General features: G+C 55.4%; 1 protein-coding gene across 1 annotated transcript; it reads right to left on the bottom strand.

The window, feature by feature from the left end:
* Positions 1–3,571: 3,571 nt before the first annotated feature.
* NYNRIN (NYN domain and retroviral integrase containing) lies at positions 3,572–25,142 on the bottom strand. Its single transcript, XM_026486518.4, has 8 exons — positions 24,369–25,142; positions 14,537–15,204; positions 12,868–14,418; positions 11,599–11,729; positions 11,411–11,507; positions 9,643–9,744; positions 9,319–9,420; positions 3,572–8,211 (listed from the first exon to the last, which is right to left on the bottom strand). The coding sequence occupies exons 1-8, from the start codon at positions 24,564–24,566 to the stop codon at positions 5,361–5,363; spliced, it is 5,700 nt and encodes a 1,899-aa protein (XP_026342303.2). The 5' UTR covers positions 24,567–25,142; the 3' UTR covers positions 3,572–5,360.
* Positions 25,143–26,310: the final 1,168 nt, after the last annotated feature.

Here is a 26,310-nt window from a genome sequence, read left to right as displayed (position 1 = left end):
TGCAGTTTCAGTACACGCACATGAAGGAAAGACACAAGATTTATTACTTGCAAATCCCAGAATTGGGGGTGGGGGTACACGCAATGAACCAAGGGAAGGGCAGCTGTCTGTCCTTGGTCACGAATGAGCGAGCAGAAGGTAGAGAGCAGGGTGACAAGCACCTATGATTCATAAGGTGGTTGGCCCAGAGGTCACTATAATGTCTGTGGGCTCAGCTCTAAGTGATTTTTTTTTAATGATTTTTTACTATATTATGTTAGTCACCATACAGTACATCCCCGGTTTCCGATGTAAGGCTCGATGATTCATTAGTTGTGTATAACACCCAGTGCACCATGCAATACGTGCCCTCCTTACTACCCATCACCGGTCTATCCCATTCCCCCACCCCCCTCCCCTCTGAGGCCCTCAGTTTGTTTCTCATAGTCCATAGTCTCTCATGTTTCATTCCCCCTTCTGATTACCCCCCCTTTCTTTATCCCTTTCTTCCCCTACCGATCTTCCTAGTTCTTATGTTCCATAGATGAGAGAAATCATATGATAGTTGTCTTTCTCTGCTTGACTTATTTCACTTAGCATTATCTCCTCCAGTGCCGTCCATGTTGCAGCAAATGTTGAGAACTCGTTCTTTCTGATAGCTGAGTAATATTCCATTGTATATATGGACCTAAGTGATTATTTTAAAAGGTGCTCCTAGGAAAAGCCAAGAGAGAACCTGGGGCGGGGTGGGGGCAGGGGGAGTGTGGCAACCTAAGCTCTGACCCCTGAAAATGTCCCAGCCTCTGGGCATGGGCAGGGTTACCGTACTGTGAAATGGCCAAGCAGCAATTCAAAATCACTGTTTTCTCAGCACACCTCAGAGAAAGAAGGCATGGCTTTCAAGTCAAAATTGATCAGGGCCAAGAGAATCGTTCTTGGGCCTACCCGAGGTATATCGGGACCGGTTTTCATTTGTGAAGCATCTTAATCTGGGCTAACCCGAAATGGAGAAATCTGAACTGACACTGTGTAACACGTTAGTGAAAGACGGAGAGGCCCCAGACTGAAGGCAGGTAGCGGGGAGCAACCCGAGCCACCAAGTGACCATGCTCGCGTGAGAAGCAGTGAGAAGTGAGCCTCTCACTTAGCCTTCCGTGACTTCACCTCTCTGTCCTCTATACGATGGAAAAAATCATTGGATCTGCTCCACAGGGCTGGAAAACCCTTAGAGCCGTGCCTGGCACAAAGCAAGTCCTCAATATACGGAAGTTACTGTTACCGTTTAGATTAGTAAACAAATTTAAACCGCTGCGTGTCTCAAGGATTCTTGGGCAATCTTTAAAAAGCAGGTAGGATTTTTGTTTTGTTTTATAGTGGCCATTTACCTGTTACAAAGCTCCTTTCATTCAGATGTGTTCACTTTTACCCTGCACACAAGGGCTTAGTCAATGGTTGCTCAGAAAACGTGGTACAGCAAAGCTTAGGGGTCCTTATCTCACCAGCTAGTTTATGTTAAGTTTTAACATGGGAACGAGATACAGTGTGGAACGTTACGTCGTGGGACTATCTGCATCCTGGGCTGTTCTGTAACTTCTCTGCAGAGACGTGGGAAGCCCGCCTGCCAGTGCCCCATATAAGAAGGGAAAATCGTGATGGGTATAAATGAGGGGAGCGGTGACTGGTGGTCTACCGTGCCCATGATGCTTAGCTGTAGACAAACGGTTTTTATTCACTCCCCCAAAGACAGGAGGGATCTCAAATCCTGCTCAGACCTTGAAGTTGTTCAACAGTGAAGAAGAAAAATCTCACTATCAGAGGGCTCAGAAGCCAATGTGGATAAAATCCGATTCTCGCTTCAAGTCATCCTGAGTAGCAAACAGATTTTGCTGAACCACCTTGTTGATCAGCCTTCCACTTAGGGGTTCCGTGCCGCTCACTGGCTGACCTGTACTACAGGCATGTGCGTTGCTCTTGGTGAAGGGGTCAGGGAAGACCAGGACCTCTCTGAAAGGCCTGTGAGCTGAGATCCCAGGTGCCTGAGCCACAGGGCGCCTTCTCTGCCACGCTCTCTTACCGCCCTGCGCCAGATTTGCTTGTTGAATCATCTTGAGTCATCTCCCTCACCTGAGTGCGGATACCAAAGGGGCAGAGACCATATCACTCAGGTTACCTGCTAGCCACCCCACACCTAGGCAGGGCCTGGCACGTAGTGGTACTCCATAATTAATGAATGACAGAGTATATACGAACTGGGGAGTTCTCAGGAAGGACATTTCGTTCCTACCACCCCATACGCCTGCCAGTGCTGAACAGAAGCTTGGGCAGGTGAGGGGCACCTGGGTGGCACAGTCAGCTAAGTGTCTGATTCTTGCTCTTGGTTCACGTCTTGATCTCTGGGATGGAGCTCTAGCAACAGGCTCCAAACTCAGCATGGAGTCTGCTTGAGGTTCTCTTCTCCTTCTGTTTCTCCCCCCACCCCACGCTCTCTGTCTCTGTCTCTGTCTCTCTAAAAATAAATAAATAAAATCTTTTAAAAAAAAAGTTTGGTCAGGTGAAAAAGGCAACAAGAAGCAGAGGCCCAACTTTGGGAAGCTTGGCTACCATGAGCAAGGTCTCTGAGCCTGAAGGTCAATAACAGCATGAGTCCGGGGACAGGAAGAAGAGAAATGCTAGCTGGCGTGCAATTGGCACAGTCAGCTTGGGCTGCTGTAACAAGACGCCATAGACCAGGGGGCTCACACAACAGGCGTTTCTTTCTCACCGTTCGGAAGGCTGCACGGTCAAGATCAAGGTGCCGACAGAGCCGGTGCCTGGTGACAGCCCACTTCTGGGCTTGCAGATGGCCCTCTTCTCCCTGTGCCCCACATAGTGGGGACAGAGCACCGTCTAGCCTCTTTCTCTTCTTATAAGGACACGAGTCCCACCGAGGAGGCTCCACCCTAATGACCTCATCTAAATCTGATTACCTCCGGAGAGCCTTTCTAATACCTTCTAATACCTCTAATATCTAAGACCTCCTAACAGCATTCTCCCAGGGGACAGGGCTTCAACATACGACTCGGGGGACTCGGACATGCCGTCCACAGCAGAGAAGGAGGCTTACGCCATACCCAGCACCACAGGAGCCTCTACACAGGTTATTTCCGTAAACCTCGCACCACCCCATGACTTGGGAATCGTTACCCTGCATCAGGTAGATGGGGAAACTGAGGCCTCGGGAAACGGCTCACACAGATAGCATACAGAGTCAACGTCCAAGCCTGATTCTATCCTGCGTCCAGTCCCACGTGGCCGAGCCAGCGCTGATGGCATTCTCCCACGCCAGCCTTCCTCCAGATTCCGAGACAAGAACTGGGAAGAGCACCAGCATGGAAGCGCGTGTCCCGGGCCCCCTCCCAGCCCTGCCGCAAAGCGGCCTATCGCTGCTGGGTGCCGCTCTCCTCATCTGTAAAACAAGAGCGTGGGTCAGATGGGCTCGGAAAGGTGGTGCCCAGGCCTTCAACTCCGCGGGCAGCAGCCGTAACCCACGACCACCTCCCACCCTCCCTACTCCCAGAATTGAGTCCGCAGCTAAAAAGAACTAGACAGGGGCTCCATTTGGATCCATTTATTGACAAATTGAATGAAAAAAAATCATATAAAAGGGTATAAGATCATAAATGTGGTTAAGAGTTAGGGTGGGGGAGGGAGGCGGGACGTGGGTCCAGCACGGAGGAGCGAGGAGCGGGAAGAGGTTGGCATACCACTGGGGGGAGGCAGAGAAGCCAGGGGAGCGGAGGGAAAAAAGGAAAGAAGTTATCTGCTAACAATCCCACAGCTCTTCGTTCAATTTCTCAGCTGTCACCCAGTCATTCTCTGCTGGACAGAATAAGCAGCCGGAAATGGTTTAAGGGCAACATCGAAGCAGTTTGTCTACAGAGCTGGGAGACGGGGAATTGAAGAGGATTCTGAGGGATTCTCTCCCTTGAACCTGTCACCAGAACCCTGTTTAAAGTGAACTGAGAGTCGGGAGGCTGAATCCTGGTCTCCACTCAGCCACCAACGAGCTGTGTGACTTTGGGCACATCGCTTCCCCCTCTGGGCCTCTCTCCTTAGCCGTAAAACAAGCAGACTGGATGCGCTGGTAGGTAATGCCTAGCTCTAGCAACGCCAAGTGCTTTGGCAACCTGGGCCGGGCCAGGACACTGGCTCAGCTTTGAAGAAATAACACGACGCAGAGGCCCCGCCAGAGTGATCCGGTGCTGGTCTTCACCTGGAATTACTCTGCCGGTGGAAACAGCAGCAACTCGGAGGGGTCGGTGTAAGCACACACACCTAGGAGAAATTCACTCTCCCTACAAGATGATCTCTGCAGAGAGTGGCTCGGAGGGAGCTGGGTCTTGCTCCACACAGAAGGCAGGTGCAGGGGATGGGGTGATCCAGCCAAAGCAGTCACACACTGTGCAGGGTCCGGGGATGCAAGGTACAGTAGCCATGGGAGGAGGAGAGGGCTGCGGGCTTTGGGGTGGGGTTGGGACATAGAGCCACGCCAGCACGTCACCGTGTGCCAGACTGCTCGTTTCAGATGCCCTGCCCCCTTGAGACAGAGGCCTGGGCCCCTTGGTCTAGTTGAAGTCGCTTGTCAGGTAGAGACGCCACACTCGGCATCGAGATCCTTTGATTTCTGTATGGTTGACGCCATGGAAGCAGGGGATGGGGACTTGTCTCCACTGGCTGGAGCCAACTGAGGTAGGCTGTCTCCCCCTGCCCTTCCCCTGCTGATAAGCAGGACACTCTGCGTGGCTGGCCGTCCTCCTACCCCAGCTCCGAGCCTCGGGCCCCGTACTGCCAGCCTCTCCTCGACGGCAGGGCAGGCGTAGCCTGGCCTGAGGAAGGTGGCCACGAGACTGGGAATGAGCCCTAACAACCTCAGGGATTTGTGTCAGCTGTGACAACTCGAAGGGCAAAGGCTCCCCACATGAACAATCCAGCAGAAGAGTCCACATTAGAGGAGGGAATGTAGTTCCGATTTTGAGGCCCAGAATCACACCAGAAGTAAGATTCTGGGGGGCATGTGTACATACCCACCCACATGTGACAGGACGAAGGGGATACTCGGGGAAAGACACGGAGCCGGGCCTACCCTTACCCCAGGGTGAAGTCGCCAGAGGCCCATATCTCACAGCCTTTGACAGATTCTCCCAATACCCCAAACTGGGGATGTTTCTGTAGGGACACTGGTCCCCAGTTCAAGGCAATTCAGCAAAGCTTTGTGAATTCACTTCTCCACAAAAGGCACAACCGAGGCCCCCAAGGGGCTGTGAGACCACTTCCCGGGGCTGGGGGAGGCCTAGCAGCAAAAGCCCAGGACCTTGGAGCGGGGGGCTCTCCCACCGCCCCGGTCACTGCTCCAAGACCTTGAAGGACAGGGGTGTGCCGCTCTTGGCAAAGGCCTTCATCAGACTGCAGGGATAGATGCAGCCAAGCTTCTCCGGAGTCGGGAAGCCCCAGACCCTATAGAGAGACAGGCTCAGGCGGTCCCCGATATAGAAGGGGCCCACCCATTTGGCACTGCTGCCGTTCCTGGGGAGGGACAGCAAGAGGACTTGGTCGCCCACATTCCACTCCTTCTCCTGACTCTCCCGCTTGAAACGCCTGTTCTCCGCCTTTTCGCTGGGCTTGTCGGCCACCCGCCAGTGGACCTCCAGCAGCTCCCCGATGAGCTGCAGCAGGAAGACGTCCATCTTGAGGCCTTCGATATTGGCGCTGCTTATATCCCACCACAGGGGCTCGCTCAGCCTCACCTCGTCCCCGGTCAGGATCTGGACGGGCGTGGCCTGGGCGGAGGAGGCCCTGAAGGCCAGGTGCAGCAAGGGCAGGGAGGCCGCCCACTTCTTGCCGTGCAGGAAGATGAACTCCTTGAGGGCCCTCTTGAACTCCCAGTAGGCGTCCGAGCTGGTCAGGCAGGGGAACTGGAGGTCCCGGCTCAGGGAGGCCGCCTGGGCTCCCAGGGCCAGCCCGCAGCTCACCAGGACGTGCCGAGCGAACTGGGGGCCCTGGGCGGCCTCCAGCCTCACGGGGACGCCCCACCTGGCGAACACGTGCTGCAGCAGCAGCTGCGCCACCGCCGTGTGCGTGTAGGGCTTCAGCGGGAACGCCTCCACCCACCTGGTGTTGGCGTCGGCCACGATTAGCACGTGCTTGTGGCCCTCCTCGCTGATGGTGACGGGGCCCACCACCTCGATCTGCAGGGTGGACCAGGGGGCAGTGGACCTGAGGGGCCACGGGGACTCGATGACCTTCAGGTCGCTGCCAGGGAGGCTCCGGGGGATGCAGAACAGGCAGCTCCGGCAGTAGTCCCTCACGTGCTCCTGCATCCCGGGCCACCAGCCCAGCAGGCGCAGCTTCTTGTAGGTCTCCTCGGGCCTCTGGTGGGCGCCCAGGGGCAGGTCGTGCACGGAGAAAATCAGGTCCCTCCGGAGTTGCCTCGGGACCACCCAGACCTTGGGCCTCTTATCCCCCTTGAACATGAGCAGGCCGCTCTCCTGGTCCAGGCTGAGGGAGTTAAAGACTGAACTGAAGGGCGAGGAGCCAGGCAGCTTCTGCCCGGCCCGCAGCTTGGCGATGATCTCGGCCAGAGTGCTGTCGCTCCGCTGCAGTGCCAGCAAGTCGGGTCTCCTGCCCATGGTGTGGGGGGACACGACGGGGGCCGGCACGTCCTTCGGCAGGTCCCACCACTGCCCGCCCCCCTGTGCGCCCTGCTTGGCCAGGGTGTCCACCGTCACGGCAAACAGGGAGCCCCGGTAGGAGGTCCGGTAGATAAACGGGAGGGACGAGAGGCCGGAGGTGAGCGAGATGATGTAGGAGAGCAGGCTTGGGTGAGGTAGCGGGGCCCCGTCGGAGGAGAGGAAGCCTCGAGCCCTCCACAGGGGCAGGAGCTCCCACAGGAGGCTGAAGATCCAGTTGCAGTGCGTGAGGAAAACCACGGGGAGGCGGGACTGGCCAAAGCGCTCCAGGCCGCAGGCCACGGCTGCCAGGTGGGCATAGGTTGGTGTGTAAGGGGAGCACGAGAAGGAAAGGGAGACAGGGGCGCTGGTGGGAGACAGGACGTAGAGGCCAAAGCCGGCACACCACTCGTCCTCACGGTAAAAGCAATAGCCCGACATGTGAATGCAGACGAAAGTGGACAGGTCGGAAAAGGGAGGCAGGACCTGGAAAAAACGAGGCATCGAGGACGCGGGCGTCAGCAGTCGGTTTTCTCCCAGCAGGCCCTGGAGTAGGGTCAGTTCCAGGGCCCTCTTGCCTTTGTCCTGTACCAAGAGGGACCATCGGATCAACCACGCTTTGGAAACCTTGCGGCCCTCCCGCGTCTCGGGGCCCACAGTGGTCCGGGAGGCATAGGAAAGGTCCAGGACCACCGGGGTGTCTCCGATGCAGCGGGAAAAATGTTTGAGGGCCCAGGCCACTGCGTAGGGGCTGTCTCCCCCTGACTGGGGGCCCTCGCTCTCCTCATCGGGGAGGAGGGGTTTTGAGGTATAGGCTATGGGGTGCTTCCTCCCTGAGTGCTCCTGATAGACCACGGCCGTCAGGGCCACCTGGCTCACTGTCACCTCCAGGCGGAAGGGCAGCTGGGCATTGGGGGCCGTCAGACAGAGGGCGGACACCAGGGCTCGCTTCAAAGCCAGGAAGGCCTTCTCATGCTCCCAGTCCCACTGCCAGTCCGGCTTCTGCTTGAGGAGGCCGTGCAGGGGGCCCACGAGAGCTTCGTAGTCAGGGATGACATCCCGGTGGGAGTCCATGAACCCCACGAAGAAGGAGAGTGCAGTGAAGTTGCTGGGGACGGTCAGCTGGGCCAGCTGGGCCAGGACCTGCTGGCAGGGAGCCTTCCCGTCCCAGGGGATGCCCAGGTAGGGAGACGCCGGCGCGGGCAGGAGATCGATGTCTAGGGCCCCGTCAGGGGGGTCGTGGAGGCTGAGGCACCGGAGGATCTCCTCTGAAAGGGACGGGCACTCAGCCCTGAACACGGAGGCCAGTGAGGAGTCCGGGGCGTCTTCTTCAGGCGGCTCCTGCACCACCTGCCCCTCCCCCTGCTGCTCATCCTGCCCCTCCCCCTTCTCCTCCTTGACTTCTTCCATATTCCGCAGACCCTCCCGAGGCACAGGGTCAGCACCGTCACTCGGCTCAGAGGCGCCGGCCGAGCTGGGAGGAAGGGTCTTCCACACCTTCAGGAAGTTGCCAACGTCGGTGTCCAGCCTACAGCAGAAGAGCAGAGCGGAGGCGCTGAGGGGCCTCGTGGAGGACGGAGGGGCGCCCACAGGGAAACCCGCCTCTGCGGAGCCTCACCCTGCGGCCGAGTGTCCCTGAGGCCGGGCCAAGCGCCAGCCAGCGACACGGCAGAGGCTCTGTCGGGACCCTGCCCACCAGTGCCTCCTCCACCTCCAGCGCGTGCCCGGCCCCCGCATCAGAGGTTCAGCTACGCCCTGAAGGCGCGGCCAACCAAACCTCATTATCCAAGCGACATTTCAACCAGGTCTAAGCCGACGATTTGGTAGGAGTTAGGCGACTGGCACTTCCGCTCGGCCCCGATGATGAGCAAGCCAGGGGAAGGTCAAGAGAGGGAACGGGGCCTGACAAGGGATTGGGAGGGCACAGCAGACAAACGTCCTCCACAGCACTTTTTCCCGAACCCAGGGCAATGAGTCTGAGGGCCCTGGCCCCGGAAGCAATGCCCTGTCCGTGCGGTCCTGACCACAGTTCCCTGCTGGGCCCCGGGAACTAAGAGGTGGGCAGTAAGGGAGCTCAGAGGGGACGTACACCAGGACATCTGAGTTACTGCAAAGCTGGCCCAGGACAATGGTCATGTATGTCTAACTCAGGTTGTGAGAATCCAAGATAAGAGATAGGGGAAAAATCCCCCAGAATGTGGTCTAGCACAGCTGCCCTTATTCACCAGGAAACAGGAACGAGGCCGTCCACGGCAGCACTGGAAAACGTCAAATGAGCCCCAACCAAAGATCTGATACATCCGTTGGGAACTTATGGAATGGAACACCACACAGCCAGTAAAATGAGCCGCGCGAATTCACACGGCACAGATCTGGGGAAAAAACAATAAAACGCTGAGTACAAATGCCAGCTGTGGCAGCGTGCATGCAGAGAGCACGTGTGCAAAACCGGAAAACTGAAAAACCATACCACGGCTGGTTTACGGCTGCATCGACATGTGGTAGAAGTGTAAAGACCTGGAAAATCGAACCACTCTGCTCATTGTTAAGCACTAGACAAATGTTGGCTAGGACCGAGAAGTTTCTGGTTCAGTCCCAGGAGGGGCTGGGAGGCAGCAGAGGCCTGGCCCATTACCTGTTTGGCTTCTTCAGAAACTCGTCCAGGGTGGGGCCATCACGGCCCAGCGGGTCATCCGGCACCATGAAGAGATTCCCCGCAAAGGTGAAGGGCAGCAGGCTAGACGCGGGAGAGAGAAGACACGGTCACAGAGGACGCCTTGACTCACCTGTGGCCCATTGCTCCTCGGGTGTCCGTATGGAGGTTGAGACCCACATCTCCTCCCAGGCAGGGGCCGGTGGGCACGGCTCCAAGGCCCCTCTCCCGGGCCTAGCAGCCCGTGCCAGGGGCTGCCCGACATCCACAGGGAAGGAACGGCTCCAGCCCCTGGGATCACCTCACCGATCTTTGACCATCAGTTTCTTGGAATTGTTCATCAGGACGTGAAGCTGCTCGTTGGTGACGATGATGCCATCTGTCTCCTCTGCCAGCTTCACCATGAACCTGCAGGGAGAGGGCAGGGCACGCTGCTAACCACCCAGAAACCCGCCCTCGCCAGGCCTTCGTGGCAAATGAACTCACAGTGTCACGTGGAGGTGTGCTGACCAAAAATGCTGCCCTTGGTGGTCGGGGAGCCGGGGCTCAGGAGCCCATCCCCTCGTCTATGCAGCCATCTGGATCACCACTAGCCCCTGGGAGGGCGAAGTTGGACGCACACCCCCAACTGCACATACAAACACGGACCCCTGTTTAACAGACAGACATTCACAGACACATGCACAGACACGCACACGGGAGCCTGCACACTCGTCCGCATTCACACATGCATTTTTACGGCCTCAGTTCCCACGTCTGTAAAATGGACATAAAATACCTACCCTGTATTGCTGTGAGGATTAAACAGAATGAGATAGGACACTGAAGTGTGCCTCAGTGCCTGCCACAGCGTGCACACAAATATTCCCTTATTCCTCTTCACCAGTGCACAACATTCCCATACGTGCCAAGACAGATATACATACATCCATATGTATGTATACACGCTACAGATACACCTGTATGTATGCATGTATGTATAGCGTATAAACATATATAAAACCACATACCTGAATAAACATATCCACTTTTCCAAGGATCACCTCTCCTTGAAAGAGGGCTGTGACCAGGAAAGAAAGCAAAGGCCACCTACTTCTCGGCTTTCCCGGAACGTTGCCATTCTGGTGGCCCCAAGCGTGCTATTCCACAAGTGCCCAGCAGAGGGGCCTTTGCGGAAAAGCCATCTTCCCTCAAACCCAGAACTGAAATTAGAGGCCCTTCAAGACCTCACCAAAGGGCCTAGCTCTTGAAGGAGGGATGCCTGGGCTACCATGCCCAGCCCTCCCCAGGCTGGGTGGATGCCAGGTCTTGGGAAAAATGGAGAGGAACAGAACTTCTCATTGTCCGGTATAGGAGGTGCCTAAGGGCAGCCAAGACCTGTGTGTGCCCAGCATCGGCTCCAGCCTGGGACCAGTGACTGTGGCAGGGCCTTCCCTGCCCCAACACAGGCAGCATCACAGCCCCCCGACCTCTCCCGTGCATACTGGTCCTGCAGCCACGCTGGGGGCTGGGTGCTTCAGATCGACAAGTAGGGAGACACTGGGGCTTTAGCCAGGAGACAGGGCCAGTCTAACTCCATTTTCAGAGCCCAGCCAGGGCTTCAACCATATACAGTCACGCACACGCCTCCTCCCAGTGCCAGGGCTGCGAGGAGGAAAAGACTGAGGCCGTTCCTTGAGACATGAACTTTAGCCCAAACTGGAGCCCCAAACCAGTCACTTGGGCAAGCAGCTTCCTGGAAACACCGGAAGTCCCCTGGGCTAGTCCTACCCAAAGTAGAAGGTCTCAGCCCATAGGTCATGGGGGAAGAAAGCCTGTTGACCGAGGGAGTGGAGCTGCAGAGTCCCAAAGTCAGGACTCTCCCTTGGCCTCAGGGAGAGCCGAGCTTGGAGCCCACTCCTCACTGTGTCCCTCCCTCTGCCTGCAGAGGGCCCAAGCACCAGGCCATCCTCTCCGACGTGACCCTCGGACACTCTGGCCTCCATCTCCCCCAGGGCGGGGGAGGCAGGACTCCACCTGACACAGCAGCCCAGCCCCCGGAGCCCTGCAGAAAGAAGGCCTGGGACTAGCACACCTATAGTCGTAGGTGGCGATCTTCTTGCCATTCTCGAGCTGGGAGGGGGTGATGGAAAGCATCTTGAGGGAGTGCAGCTTCGTCAGGAAGTGGCTCTCTGGGGGTGAAAGGCAGAAGACGGAAATGCTCAGAGGAAGGGCCACGTGGCAGAGGCCAAGGTCGGGACAGAGAGACAGCAGGCAGCTCACCTCTCACCCTCCGGTTCTTCTTCAGCTGCCAGGTGGGTACGAACACAGTGACCTCTCGGTGGCCCCGGTTCCAGAAATACTGCACCGCCATGGCAATGCCACGGCAGGAGAAGAAGTGCTGGAGGCCGTGCCTGTGGGGGTGGTGGAAGGCGAGAGAACAAGTCCCACCTGAAGACTATGGCCCTGCCTCCCCGCCCTCCCTCAGAACCAGCCAGGGAGCAGAGCAGGCAATGCCACACCCCCTGCATCGAGCCAGCAAGGCCCTTCTCCCTTTCCTCCATCATCGAACCTTCTGGGAACACCTACCAGGTTCACTCACCTACACTGTGTGTGTGTGTGTGTGTGTGTGCACGCACGCTTGGGTGGCAGATGCACCTGTGTGCACCTGCGTGTGTGTGGCAGGGGGACCTCCAGGACAAAAGGAAAAAGAATTGGGCGCCTGGGTGGCACAGCGGTTAAGCGTCTGCCTTCGGCTCAGGGCGTGATCCCAGCGTTATGGGATCGAGCCCCACATCAGGCTCCTCCGCTATGAGCCTGCTTCTTCCTCTCCAACTCCCCCTGCTTGTGTTCCCTCTCTCGCTGGCTGTCTCTATCTCTGTCAAATAAATAAATAAATAAATCTTTTAAAAAAAAAAAAAAAAGAGGAAAAAGAAGGCAACCTCTACACCTGAGAGCTCCACTCAGGGCTGAGAGCAGACAAACACGCATCGCCACTTACTGCATGCTGGGAGCGCGCTAGCATGGTAACTACTGTCCTGTGTGGGCAACGACCACAGTCCTCCACACACGTTGGCTAACACGTGTACGGCAGGACGGCCTCTAAGGGCCGATGGGCACAGGCAGGAAACGCTGCACAAAGGACACCTGGGCCAGGCCTTAAGGCTCGGGCTCAACACTGACAGCTGGCCTGGGGTTGACAGACACCAGGCCACGTGGGGCAGGCAGCAGTGGGAGCAGGACAGGCCTTGGCAGGGGACAGATGGGAAGCCAAGGCCAGCCAGGCCCCTTACTAGGCTCTGGAATCTGGGGCAAGATTCGTCACCTCTTCGAGCCTGGCTCTGCTTCTATCAAAGAGGGAGAACCGAAATCTCCTTTCTAAGGGCTGTCTTAATAATTCCGAGCACGCTGCTAGCACGCCGTAGCCACCCACCGGTTCCCCATTTGAACCCCATGTCAGAGGTCAAGAGGGGATGCCACACTCTGGCCCCCCAGGGATGCCTGCCCCAGCTGCCCAGAACCCCCACCCACCCCACGCCCGCGGGTACTCACACCATGGCCACACTGCTGCCATCAATGACCACTCGCCGCAACGCCTGGTTCCCGGGTTCCCCCGACAGGTTCAGCTCGAAGGGTGTATTCAGGGCCTCGTGGTACCTCTGAAAGCTGGTCACTGTGCTGTTCGCCTGCGGGTGGCGAGGCGGCTGCCTCGGGGCCCCCTCCCGAGCCCCCAGGACCCCCTCCATCTGAGGTTGGTGCTTACTACTGGGAGCCGAGGTGCTGCCGGACTGGGGACCCTGCCTTTCGGCCTCCCCCTGGCCCTTTGGGAAGGAGGCGTTGCCCCTTGACGAAGGCTGGCCCTCGCTCAGGAGTTTGGCCGGATCCGAGACTGGCCCCGGATCTGTGGGCGTCTTCTGAGCCGCAGGTGGTTTGGGAGCTCTGGAGGCTTTGGGGGCGGCAGGTGCTCTGGGGGCTGCAGACCCCATTTTGGCTGCAGGCCCAGTTTGAGCTTTGGGTGCTTTGGGCCCCGCAGGTGATGACTTCGCCGCAGGCGTTTTCTGAGCCGCGGGAGCTCTTGGAGCGGCAGGTACCGCTGGAGCTGCTGGTGCCGGCGGAGCCCCGGCTGCCTTCTGAGCCGTGGGCACCCCTTGAGCTGCTGGCTTTGTCGGAGCCGAAGGCACTTCGAGAGCGGCAGTTTCTGCGTGGACCGCCAGCGTCGTCTGGGCTGTAGGCACTTTGGGGACTGCAGGCGGCCCTTGATCCGTGGGTGGGGTTTGCGCTGTGGCCACTGCTGCAGCCATGGGCACTTCGAGAGTTTCAGGCACTGTTTGAGTATCGGGTACTGACGGAGCGCTCGGCTCCCCTTGAGCCACGGGCCCCCCCTGAGCTGTAGCCACTCCTTGCCCTGGCGGCGGTGCTGGAAAGGGCCCCTCTTCTGGCCCTTTACTATCCCACTGCCCACTTCCTTGATCCCCTGGCTCGCTTCCAGCTTGCAGCTGGGCTACAGAGGTCGAGGGTGGCCCTATCTGCGGAAGTCCGGAGCTAGTATTATCCTTGACACCTGAGCCCCCCGAGACCACCAATAAACTCATGACTTTTTGGGGGGTCTCCGGCCTCGGGCAATTCTGGAGGGCCACATCTCCTCCGGGTCCCGCATCTGGTCGGCAGTCTGGGCCTTCCATGCTGGGCAAAGGAACCAGCTCCTTCTGCTTCCACTCGAGATTTAAGGGCAAAGGATTCTGCCCTGGTAGCTTGAACTGAATGGGGCCCAGCGGCCTCTGCCAGAAGGGGAAACTGAAGCAGGCCTGGGACAGGAGCCAGGCCAGGTGGAGGGAGTGCAGCTCATTGATCCTCCAGAAGGTGGCAGCGATAGCCCCCGGCCACAAGGGCCCAAAGGCTGGCCCTGGGGTCCAGGCCTTCCAGGGCGGGCACACACCCAGGGCTGACACGGGAGGCTGGAAGGGGAGTTTGTCTTCCACTCTCTGGCCCTGCCTCTGCTGTGACAGGGCCTGTGTGGGGGCTGCAGAGTCCTGGCTGCCAGTGGCTCGCGCTGGCCCTTCGTCTCGAGCGCTGTCTGTGCCACCGTGGCTGTTGGAATCGACCCTGGAGGAAGCCCAGGTTTGTTGGAAGGGTGGTTAGACCACTTAAGTCCCCCACTACTTCCTTGAGATGGGGGAGCAGGGGAAGGATCAAAGAAGCAAAGAGATTCTTCAGAACTTACCGTACCAGCTGGCTGGCGGCCTCCTGCTGTGTGTTCTGGCCTGGGGTGGCTGCGACAAGGGCCCTGGTGGCTCCCAGGCTGGTTAATCTCTTTGAATGTTCTTGACTCCTGTTCTGGAGTGTCCCCACCTCCAGGAAGGGCCCAGGACCGTCTCCCACAGACACCATGGCCGGGCCTTCCTTCTGCTGGTGAGGGGGGCAGATCAGGACCTCGGGGTCAGAGCGCGAGTCGGAGGGGCCGATGCGGCTGAGCCACTCGATGATGTCCTCCTTGCCCGCAGCATCCCGCACGAGGCTCAGCAGCAGCTCTTGGACTGCTGGGGGCAGCTGCAGCAGATCCCCTGCGTACTGGTCACCACGGATCCAGACCAAGGCCCCAAAGGCCCTGGTCACCTCAGCTTCCCAGATTCCTCTGGGGGTGAGCAGAGCGGCAGGGCCCCAGCGCAGCCGCCCCACCAGCTCCTCCAGCCAGTTCTGGGTCATGACAAAAGACTCAGTCAGCCCCCCCACCATCAGAGAGCCGGGGGGGCCAGGCACCAGGTAGGCCAGGGTGCTCCAGCAGAGACAGTCGAGAAAGAGGCCCTGGGCCCCAAGGAAGGCGCAGTGCAGGGCCTGCGGGTAGCGCACCTCCTTCCACAGCTCCGGGCTGCACAGGCCCTTCAGGTACTCCTGAAGCCACAGTGGGGAGAGAAGCACAAAAGAAGTCATTCCTTTAAGGGCCAGCACTCACTGGCTTGCGCTCCCCACCCTCCAGGACTGCCCTGCGCAAAGGACATGCCCTCCCCTTGCCTACCGCAATCCAAATATCTCCCCCATGGCCAGCCCCTCTCTCCTGGTTCTGCCCCCTCACACACTCCTTTCTTCCCAGGGAGCTCTCAGACAGGATGAGGGAGGCACCCAGGGGAAGGGGAAAGCACCTAGGCTTGGAGTCGGGGCCCTGGTTCTAGCTCCAACTCGTCTGCCACAGGTTAGGCAGGTTAACTGTGGGAAATTTCCCTTCTTCTCAGGACCTCTGTCCCTTGGCCTGTAAGATGGCAAGTGAAGTGAGATACCCCTAAGGTCCGGTCTTCTCCAGTTCTAGAAATGCAAGCCAGCCAGGAGAAGGAGAATTGCACGCTACTGAGTACCCTCCACGTGCCAGGAAGCTATGTGACCCGGGGCGAATTGTTTACCCTCCCGTGCTTGCGATTCCGCATCTGCAAAATGGGGAAAACAGTCCCCCCCAACACTAGGCTATTATGAAGCTTTGATGAGTTAATACAAAGGGAGTGCTTAGGCTTCTGTCTGACATAGCCTGTTCCCATTCTGTAGGCTCAGAAGGGACACTTCGCTTGCCCAGGGACACAGAGCTAGAGGCTGATGGGCCGGGGACACAATCCACACCTGTCTGACTCTGAAACCAGAGCTCTTTCCACCTCCTCAGACTGCATAGTGACTACAGGGTAATCCTGTGGGATTCTGGCTTAATCCCCCTCCAGAAGGTCTCTAGCACAACCTGTACCTGTAACCATGGTAACTCTGTTGCCCAGAGGGAACAGAGGAGGAGGTAAGTCACTGGGCCAGCATCCAGGGGAACCCCGCAGATATGCACAATGGCTTAACCACAAGGAAGGCCTCTGGCTCTCTGGGCAGACCAAGTCCTCATCTTCACAGGGCTCACACACTCAGTCTTCACCAGCCGTGGGGAGGGGAGAGGTTGGGGCTCCCCCATATGGCTGACCTGCCCCAGCACGGACCCATGAGCTCCAAGACAGCATAGGCACCCCCTCTTAATCAGCCAACCCGTGTTCATTGCAGTCGCCCTCACGTCCCTCCTGTCCCTCCACATCCCCACGCCCATGACAGTCATCCCTCTTCCTGTTTTCCCCTAACAGTTCCATTAGGGAACAAAGGCTCCATTTTAGATCTCCAGCAGCCCATTCTGAAGACCACTCCAGCCCCCTCCTCAGACCATCCTGCTCAGAACGATGCTTACCTCTTCTACCTGGGCCAGGCCACAGATCCCAACCCCTTCCCCAAAGGGCCTGAAAGACATCTAGGCACTTGGGCCCTGGTCTAACCCCTTTGCGATCAGTCCAAAACCAGCTCAAAACCTGATAGACATCCCAAGCCAACCTCTCCCACCCAGAACCTCCGTGGGTCCTACGCTCCAGCAAGGGTGAATCTGACCAGGTGCGGGATAACTGTCGCAGATCTTAACCAATCCCCACCCCAGCATCCTACATTCCAATGACTTGAAAAACAATATGTAAAAATGAAGAGATGTGCTGGAGAAGAAGATTGTGGGTGGTTTCTTTCTCTTTGTGCAAAGAGCTTAAAATAGTTATTGTTCCATTAACTGTTCAATATTTTTTAACTAAAAGATACATTAAAAACTAAGATTATTTTCCAAATAATAAATGTGAACTAATATCCATCGAATACTTACTGTGCGTCAGCCTCTATATACCCATGATCTCATCTATTCCTCTCTCAGCCCTAGAAGGAAATTACTACCATCCCCATTTTAGATGAGCAAGGAAGGGCACAAGTCCAAGGTTACATAGATAGTAGGCTGGGATACTCAGGCACTCTGACTCCAAAGTCTGGGGTCTTAACCGTGGCACTGTCTACACCATTCAGCAAAAAAAAACAAAGAAACAACAGGGTTATAAATCTGAGCCGCACGTTGGGTATAGTGATTACTTAAAAATAAAATAAATAATAAATAAATTTTAAAAATGAAAATAAATAAATAAAAAAGCAGACCGAAAAAGTTGTTTGAGGAGCAGTTAGAGCCGGGAGACCAACCAGACCCTACACAAAGGTTGGGTAAGTACTTCCACACGCCTGGAGGTTTGTTCTCTAGACAAACTAGCAGGCCAGAACCAAGGTCCCGGGATTAGAGGTTGATCACCATACTTGAGGGTGTGGCTACCACCCAAAAACGTGAAGGACGGGAGGCGGGCCAAGTGATGATTTCTACAAGGAGAGCTGAGTGCAGAGAAACTCACTCTTCCCATTCAACAATTCAGCAGCCAGACTGTGACCCTTCAGGACAGAGAATAGAGAAATACATTCTGGAAATCTGGCCAGCCAGAGAGCAAAGACCTAAAGATCACGAAACAGGTTCCCTAACAGACAGTGCCCGCAGATCTCTGAACAACCAGGCTCAAAACCAGTTAAGTGTCAGCCTCATGCAAGGATGACCATATGAGGAAAGCTTCTAATGTGAAATAAACATATGGGAGCGCCTGGGTGGCTCAGTCCGTTAAGCATCTGACTCTTGATCTCAGCTCAGGTCTTGATCTCAGGGTCCTGAGTTCAAGCCCCACATTGCGCTCCATGCCCTGCATGGAGCCCACTTAAAAAAAAAAGAGGGGCGCCTGGGTGGCACAGCGGTTAAGCATCTGCCTTCGGCTCAGGGCGTGATCCCTGCATTATGGGATCGAGCCCCACATCAGGCTCCTCCGCTGGGAGCCTGCTTCTTCCTCTCCCACTCCCCCTGCTTGTGTTCCCTCTCTCACTGGCTGTCTCTGTCTCTGTCAAATAAATAAATAAAATCTTTAAAAAAAAAAGAAAGAAAGAAAGAAAAGAAAACATACAGAAAGGGGCGGGGAACAATTTGAAGGAAGAGAAACTAGGCAGGGAGAAGAAAACTTCAAAACATTTACTATCATTGCTCTCTCAGAGAGGTAATAGAGAACATTGGCACATTAAACAAGAATAGGATACTATTTTTTTTAAGATTTATTTATTTGAGAGAGAGAGTGTGTGCAAGTGGGGGGGGCACAGAGGGAGAGGGAGAGAGAGAATCCTCAAGCAGACCCTGCTGAGCATGGAGCCCGATGCAGGGCTTGATCCCAGGACCCTGAGATCATGACCTGAGCCGTAACCAAGAGATGGCCGCTTAACTGAATGAGCCACCCAGGCACCCCTTTGAAAAGAGAATTCAGAGAATATAAATGACTTTTTTTTAAGATTTAATTTTTAAGTAATCTCTACACCTAATGTGGGGTTCAAACCTACAACTCCGAGATCAAGTCATACGCTCCACCAGCTAAGCCAGCCAGGCGCTCCCATAAATGACTTTTAGATATTAAAAATATGATGGCAGTGGAGCTCCTGGGTGATTCAGGCAGTTGAGCGTCTGACTCTTGATTTCAGCTCAGGTTATGATGTCGGAATCATGGGATTGAGGCCCAGATCAGGCTCCATACTCAGTGGGGAGTCTGCTTGAGATTCTCTCCCTCTCGCTCTGCCCTTCCCCCTCCAATAAATAGATAAAATCTTTTAAAAAATTAAAAAATAAAAAGGTTGGAAGATAAACTTCAGGAAATCTCCAGAAAACAGAGCAAAAAGTCAGAATTGGAGAACAGGAAGAAAAATAAGAAAAAATACACCAGGCCAGAAAGGTCAATGTCTGAAGAGGAGTTCCAGAAAGAGAGGACAGAGAAAACACCGGGGGTGGGGGAGAGGAATCAGCAACAAAACAGTTTCAGAAAATTTTCTAGATCTAAAGCACACGAGTGCCCAGAGAGACGGGCCCACAGAGGACCACAGGAGTAACCGCAGATCGATAAAGACAGACCCACACAAAGGGGTCTTACCGAGAAACTTCAAAACAGTGGGAAAATTACAAACTTCCAGACAGAAAACATTTCACACACAAAGGACCTGGGACCTGCAGAGCTTCAGATGCCTCAAAAGCAGGACGTGAATGGCATAATGCCTCTGCATTTCTGAAGGAAAATTATTTTCCATTTATAATTCAATACCAAGCAAACTATCAGTATCCAGTGACCTTCAGATGTGCAATGCAGATGTGCCAAGATGCATATCATTTTACCTCCTCCAACATTCTACCTCCTATAAAACCTTTGGGGGGGGGGGGTACCTTTCTCGGGAAGCTGCTGAGGAGCATTTTCCAGCAAATCAACACAGGAAACCAAGAAAGGAGATCCGACATAGGAAAAAAGCTAAGACAAACTCCAGCTAAGAGAGATCTCAGAATGGATTCATCCATTCAACAAATGGTCACTGCGCATCTCCTCGATGCCGGGCACTGTCCCAAGACCACGAGCATCAGCACGCATGGGGGACAGCTAGTTCGAACTGGAGGGTAGGACTCAAGACACAAGCTTGTTGAGAGCAGTCACCGGCATGCTCTCTAGCACTGTACCATCCTTCTCACTTGATGACGTCACCGATGGACATGCTCCACCAAGCCAAGATAGAGACATTCGGTCCAGGAAACAAGGCATTTGACAAAGAAAAAAGGGATGCCAAGAACGACAGCCAACTGAAGTCTCGGAGGACAGCTGTGCAGTCCTGGATAGACAGAAAGATGTCTCCAAGAAGAAAGCTGGGACCGCAACAACACCCTGAACCCGTAGATCGACCTTCTGGAAAAACGTAGTGAGAGGCTACTGAAGTTGTAAGAACTGGCTACGGGTACAAAGAAAAACAAGCAAATTGAAAAACAAGGGGATCTTAGCCTTAGTGAAATAAAAAAGTAAGAAAACAAACAAGCAGAGTACACGGCAAGGCCCAGATGTGAATGACGCATGCGCAGGCATGACGATGCAAACAGTAAGTGATGTGAATGACACATGTGCAGGCATGACGATGCAAACAGTAAGTGCAGGTCTGACAGAAAATTGAGATATAACTATATTGGGAGAAAAGAAGGGATGGTGAGGTAAGGGACTAAATCCAACACAGGAAGTAAAAAGGTATCTAAAACTGGGGCTCCCGGCTAGCTCAGGTGGTACAGCGTGTGACTCTTGACCTCAGGGTTGTGCGTTCAAATCCCACGCTGGGTGTAGCAATTACTTAAAAATAAAATCTTTTTTTGGGGGGGGGCTATATGAAAGTGAAACTTTTGATGGACGTATTTTCATCCTCGTGAGTATATACAAGAAGTATAATTGTGAAACTAACATAAGATTGTGTCAAACATCCTTCAATTAAAAAATTGACATAAAAAATGCTAAAGAAAGAAGACCCCTCCCCCAAAGTGTAATTGTTGGGTCGAAGAGTAACTGCATGTTTCACACTAATAGAAATTGCTAAACTACTCTCCGAAATGGATTGGACCTTTACCACGCCTGTCCACCATGTTCCAGAATTCCATAGCTCCACGCTCTCCTTAATACTGGATGTTGACAGCCTGTTAAATTTTAGCAATAAAAATAAAATCTTAAAAAGAGAGAGGGAGATCTAAAATCAATTAGTCACCTCTGAAACTATAACATATAGTACACTATATGGTAATTAATTGAATTTAAATTGAAAAAAATAGAAAAATAAATAAATACACACAAAAAATAAAATCAATTAATCAAAAGATAATAGTACCTACACATATATATATATATATATATATATGTATATATATATATATATATCTTTCTTTTTTAGGAATGCGGAGATGAGGAAATGCGAAAGAGAATACTGTCTAGGAGGAAGAGCACCGAAGACGGAGTTGGGAGGGACAAGGCAGGGAATCACGGTGTCCTGTTGTGCATTACTATTGGACTTTTTATTTGTGCATTACGTTGATAGAAGAAAAATTAAGTTTAAAAAAAGAAAGGGAAAGATTAGTTGCCCAAAACACAACTGGGTGTGTGGTAAGAGTTTAGCAATCAGCCGATGGGGGGGTTGTGGGGGGAGATAGCCCTGATTTGTATGTAGCATTTGACAATTTCTATGGCATAAATACTCCCACCATGGCTGATATCAAACAACCAACGGGACTCCACTGGTTTGCAAACTTCCCGAAGTGTTGACAGCGGGTTGGGAGCTCCAGCATATCCCTGGCCACCAACTTCCATGTGACTCCTGACAGTGTGGAGCAAGGGACAGATAAGCTTCCATCTGACCACCAAGCCCAAAGTCAGCAAACCACGCCCTGTCCCTCTGCTCCCCGAACCCAGTCTTTGGCTCCCCTCACCTCCCTCCATCATCTCCAGAAAGGAGAAAAGTGAAATGTCACCTCACCTCTCCTCTCTACGCTCAATGCTTCCTCACTGTTGCCAAGGACAGAGGGCTGAGCAGGGCCTGTCCGTTGGCAACTCTAATCATTATTAAAACCCTCCTTTCCACTTGCTGATGTCACCTCAGAGAGGCCAAGCCACCCCAGTGTTTGTTTTTTGCCGTCTGGGGAGGTGATTTCCGGCCAATGTCTTCATTATTTTTCAAATCCCACCACAAGATAACAATTTAAAGGCACTCGAGTTCTACGGACATTTTCCTGGAAAGCCAGCGCATATAATTTAGAAACATACCCAGACCCTTCTCCAGGTGAGCCTGTCTCCTTCACCCCTCCTCTCCCCATCTAGTCACCCCCATGCTCACCCCTCTCCCATCCTTCAGCCTCTGGTCTCACTAGGTCCTCTCTGCCCGTTGGCCTGTGTTTTATAGCACATTTATCAAAGTGCAGGATTCCTTGTCCCTACAGCTGGGATTGGGGTCAGCCACAGCACCTCCACATGGAAGCCACAGGACATCCTAATACTTGACAAATTGTCACGTCTCAGATTGCTGGACCTTGGGGAGCATTTCATCTTACTTTAATTTCAGCTTTTCACTTTACAAACAAGGAGACCAAAACTCAGAGACAAAAGCACTCGTTCAAAGTTATACAGTAATAACTGACATCTATGGGGAGCCTGGGTGGCTGGGTCGGCTGAGCGCCCGGCTCTTGGTTTCAGCTCGGGTCACCATCTCAGGGTCCTGGGATCAAGGCCCCCACGACCACCACCATGGAGGCCTCGGTGGGGAGTCTGCTTGAGGATTCACTCCCTCCTCCTCTGCCCCTCCCCCACAAAATAAATAAATCTTTGAAAAATAATGACATAACAATAACTGTTATCTATACCGCATGGCTCTCCACATTTGCAAACGTACTTAGGCATGCATTATTTCAGCTGACTCACAACCCCTCCATGATATGGGTGTTACATTATTATTTTATAGGTGAAGAAATAGGCTCAAGGGACAGTAAATTTTTTAACCCAGGTCACCCAGTGACAGGGTAGCAAACCCCGATCTCAAACTCTCTCTGCCACACCCCTCTATCCCAGACATAGCTTGGTGACAACAGGTGGAGCCCAGATCTCCTGACTCCTGGGACAAAGCCTTATCCTCCCACTTTCCCTGCTCTCCTGCTCCAAACCTCCAACCATCTCTTCTTTCTGCTCATTCTGTGCAATAAGAGAGGGACTTACCCAGAAGACCCTCGTGTTATGTTTCCCCCCAAGGGAAGACAAAGGGGAATGAGGTGACAGGTAGGGGAATCAAGAGAGCCACTGGTTACATTAGCAGGGCCCGGGGTGTGAGGGAGGGATCAGTGGCCCTAGGAAGCCCGGGGCAGCGGTGGGAGCAGAAGCAGACAGGCCTGGAGAAGCTGATCTGGGATTTAAAGTAGAGGGCAGGGACGCTGGTCACCTCTGACAGTACAAATCCCAAAAAGGGTGAGTTGTTCTATTTCAAATTAATAAAAAGATTAAGAACCCAAAACAACCCCAAAGGCTCCTCTTGTTAACCCACCCTATTCCAGCTACTGAAAAGTCTGAATCTCAGGGGCTCCTGCCCATCCATTCTCTGGGCAGGCACCCCTCCCGTCCCCCAGCACCTCTGTCAGAATTGGAAAAACTGCTGACGAAGCAGCTCAGTGGAGGGGCTGAGGGAGGAACTTTCCAGCCGCTTGCCTGCCACTGGCCAGTGTATTCTGGGCTCTCCCACCCATGGCCTTGACCAATTAGGATATTGATATAGACCCATCTGGGGAAGGGGTGTGTGTTGGTCCGGGAGGGGGGGTGGGCAGGGTGAGAGGTGACTGGGAGTGGGTGGCCTGGGACCCAGGGAAGCTATAGCATTCCTACCAGGAAAAGATAAGGGAATCTAGGGGAAGAGGGAGAACTTGGACATGATTGGGGGTCAGAGGGAACCTGAGAGGCCCAAGTGGAGAAGAAGCTTGTGAGAGAAGCCAGGGAGAATGCAAGAGAGGTGCACTGTGACCTGGCCTGTCCAGCGCCCAGCCCCACACAGCAGACTCTTTCATCTGAGAAAGCCCACAGCCCTCCTCCAAGATTCCCACCCATCCCCAAGGGCTGCTGCCTTCCAGAGCAGCTGCATACACACACACACACACACACACACACACACACACACACACGCCCCTGCAAGAGGCTGCCTAGGGCATCAAGAGTGTGGGGCAGGGAGCCCAGAGCCCTGGGTTCTGGTTCCAGCACTTGCCACCCTCCCCCCCACCCCCACCTGACACTGTGTGCTCCAGCAAGCCCTTTACCCTCTCCGATCCCTGAAACCTCATCTGTAAAATGCCAGCATCTCTCTAGAAAGGTCTCTAAGGGCCCTTCCAGTCCAGCACTCTGAGAGGCTCTAAGGGGCAGCCCAGGAGCTAAGGAGACTTAAAAGGAGATAGAAGGACCTGGGCCTTCCAGCGTCTTGGTGGAGAACAAAGAGGTGTTGCAGAGGCCATAGAAATGCTGGACCTCAAGTTGTTCCCCAGATGGAGGAGCAGGCTATGGATGCTGGGGTCCTGGCCGTGGAAGGCTCATGGGGGAACACACGCCATGGAGGCTTTCTCAGCGCACTTGAGGGACAGAAGTGACACGCATGAGAGGGGTGAGGCAGAAAGGAAAAAGGGAACCAGAGGGAAGGAACCAAGGCTGCAGATCTGGAAAGGCAGGAGACCGGCCCACTACCTGCCCGCCATAGTGCCGAATCCTGGTCCAAGAACCTCTGGGGACCCCTGTCTCCCCGGGGCAGGGGAGCGCGAGAAGGGTCGCGCTGGAAGGGGCGGGTGGGGGTGGGGACGAGCTGTTTACCTTGGCTTTGCTCATGTTCTCCTTGGGCCCCTCGAGCTGCAGCCAGAAGTAGGGGGTGTCTGGGCGGCTCTGGAAGGCGTTCAGCTTGACCCTGAAGATGCGCTGCACTTGCAGCCGCTGCCGCTGCACCCGGGGCTTGGACTTGGTCTGCACCATGAACCATTCCTGCGCCGGAGGGTCGCCCCCGGACAGGAGCATGGCTGCCCCGCCCGCCCCTGGAAGGAGGGCGCCGACAGTGTCACCGGGCTCCCTGCGCGGGAGGCGCCCCAGCCGGGTGCCCGACGAGCCCAGGCCACGCCCCCTCCTCCGAGCGGCGCGCCCCCCGCCGGGGCCCGGGTCCTCCCGGCTCGCGGGCCCACCCGCCACCGCCCGGGCGCCCGTCCGCCCGAGCTCCGTCCCTTTTGGCGGCGGCTCCCGCGACAATCTCTTCCTGCCAGGGGCTGCAGCTGGGGGTGGGACCGCCGGGGCTCCCGCCGCCCTTCCCTCCGCCCCTAGCCTTCCCCCTTCAGCGCTGCGCCAGCCCCCGCTGGGTGAACCCTTTCTCCGTCTGCCGGTGGCTAGAAGGGGCGCGGAAGGCCGGGGGAGGGGGCGACGAGGCTGAGGGAGGGGGCCGGGGGGGTCCGCGAAACCTCCGCCTTCCACCCGAGTTTTAGGCCCCGAGCCAGAATCAGGGGTCAAAGTTAATTTCCTTCCACGTTCCCCTTTCCTGGGTGGAAGGAAGAGGAAGGGGAAGGAGTGGCGTTCGGGTGCGGGAGAGGGGGCTTGATTTCTGGGACTTTCTCCCAGCTCCTCCCACCGCGCCCCTCCCAGCCCTCCCCGGAGGAGAGGACCTGTGCCACTCCTCCCCCCGGAGGAAAGGGTTAAGGGAGTGCAGGGTGGGGAGCCGGGGAGGCCGGGGCCTGAGGAAACTCCGGGCTGGAAACCTAGCAGGAAGCTGAGGGTAACGGCACCGCCTCCCCACCCCACCCCCAAGTCTGGGGACAGCCGGGGCTGGCAGGCAGCCCAGACCCTCCTGAAGCCCCCAGGGCTGGAGGGGCGGGAGAGCCGCCCGAGTTTTCAGACTCGCGTTGTTTATGAAAGCCCCTTTCAGCAAGTTTGAGTAATGCCCGGAGGGGAGGCTTCAGGATGGGAGTGAGGGTCTGGCCTGTAACGCCGCCTTTGAGGGTTCCCTCAACCCTTGACCCACAGCCAACCGCTTGGCATCAGCGGTCAGGGACAAGCCCTGGGCTGGGGGGCCCGCCTCCAACACCCTGCCCCGCAGGCATCACCCGCACAAAGAGCACCTTATGCAGCCCTGCGGCCTGAACAGAACCTGGCTCTGTGGAAGGGCACAGTCTGGGTCCCTGGGGTTCCTTGACCTTTATTTCACAAACCCCAAATGAGACCTGTATTCTAACAGGCACAAGTGTACCTATGAGGACAAAGGGCAGTGGACTTCAATTTTAGGCTGGCCCTGGAACATCTGGCCCATGGGGCCATGGCCTGTTTGTGTCCATGCAGGCAAGGGGCCAAGAGCACCCCACTGCAAGGAAGGGGCCCGGCTGGGGAGAGGAGGGGGCTCACACTACTCCTAGTCTGGACTGGACTCAGCCCATCCTGTCCCAGCCCGCCCCCACCCCTGCTGCTTCTCTGGAGATTGGAATCCTGAAAAGGAAGAGGTGATGTGTCTCACCTCTGGCTCCACAGCCCTCTGCTCTGCCCCACCTGCCGCCCCGTCCTGCCTCTTCCGCGCACCTTGAAGCAGACCGGCAGGGTGAACTGTCAAGGCCTCTCCACTCTTCTACCTCTATCCGCTCTCCTCATTCAGAAGAGGCTCCTGCCTCCTCACGCTTCCGATTGTCCTCAGAAGCGAGGTGAGAGCCCCCTACCCCTGCTGTTCACTCTTCCCTGAATAAATACGTAACTCTTGTTGACCTTTTCCAGTTGATGGGGGACCCCACGC

Source organism: Ursus arctos, unplaced genomic scaffold (assembly GCF_023065955.2).
Source record: "Ursus arctos isolate Adak ecotype North America unplaced genomic scaffold, UrsArc2.0 scaffold_37, whole genome shotgun sequence".
Classification (NCBI taxonomy): Eukaryota; Metazoa; Chordata; class Mammalia; order Carnivora; family Ursidae; genus Ursus; species Ursus arctos.
The sequence above is the reverse complement of the archived record's forward strand: the minus strand, read 5'-3'. Positions and strand labels throughout refer to the sequence as shown.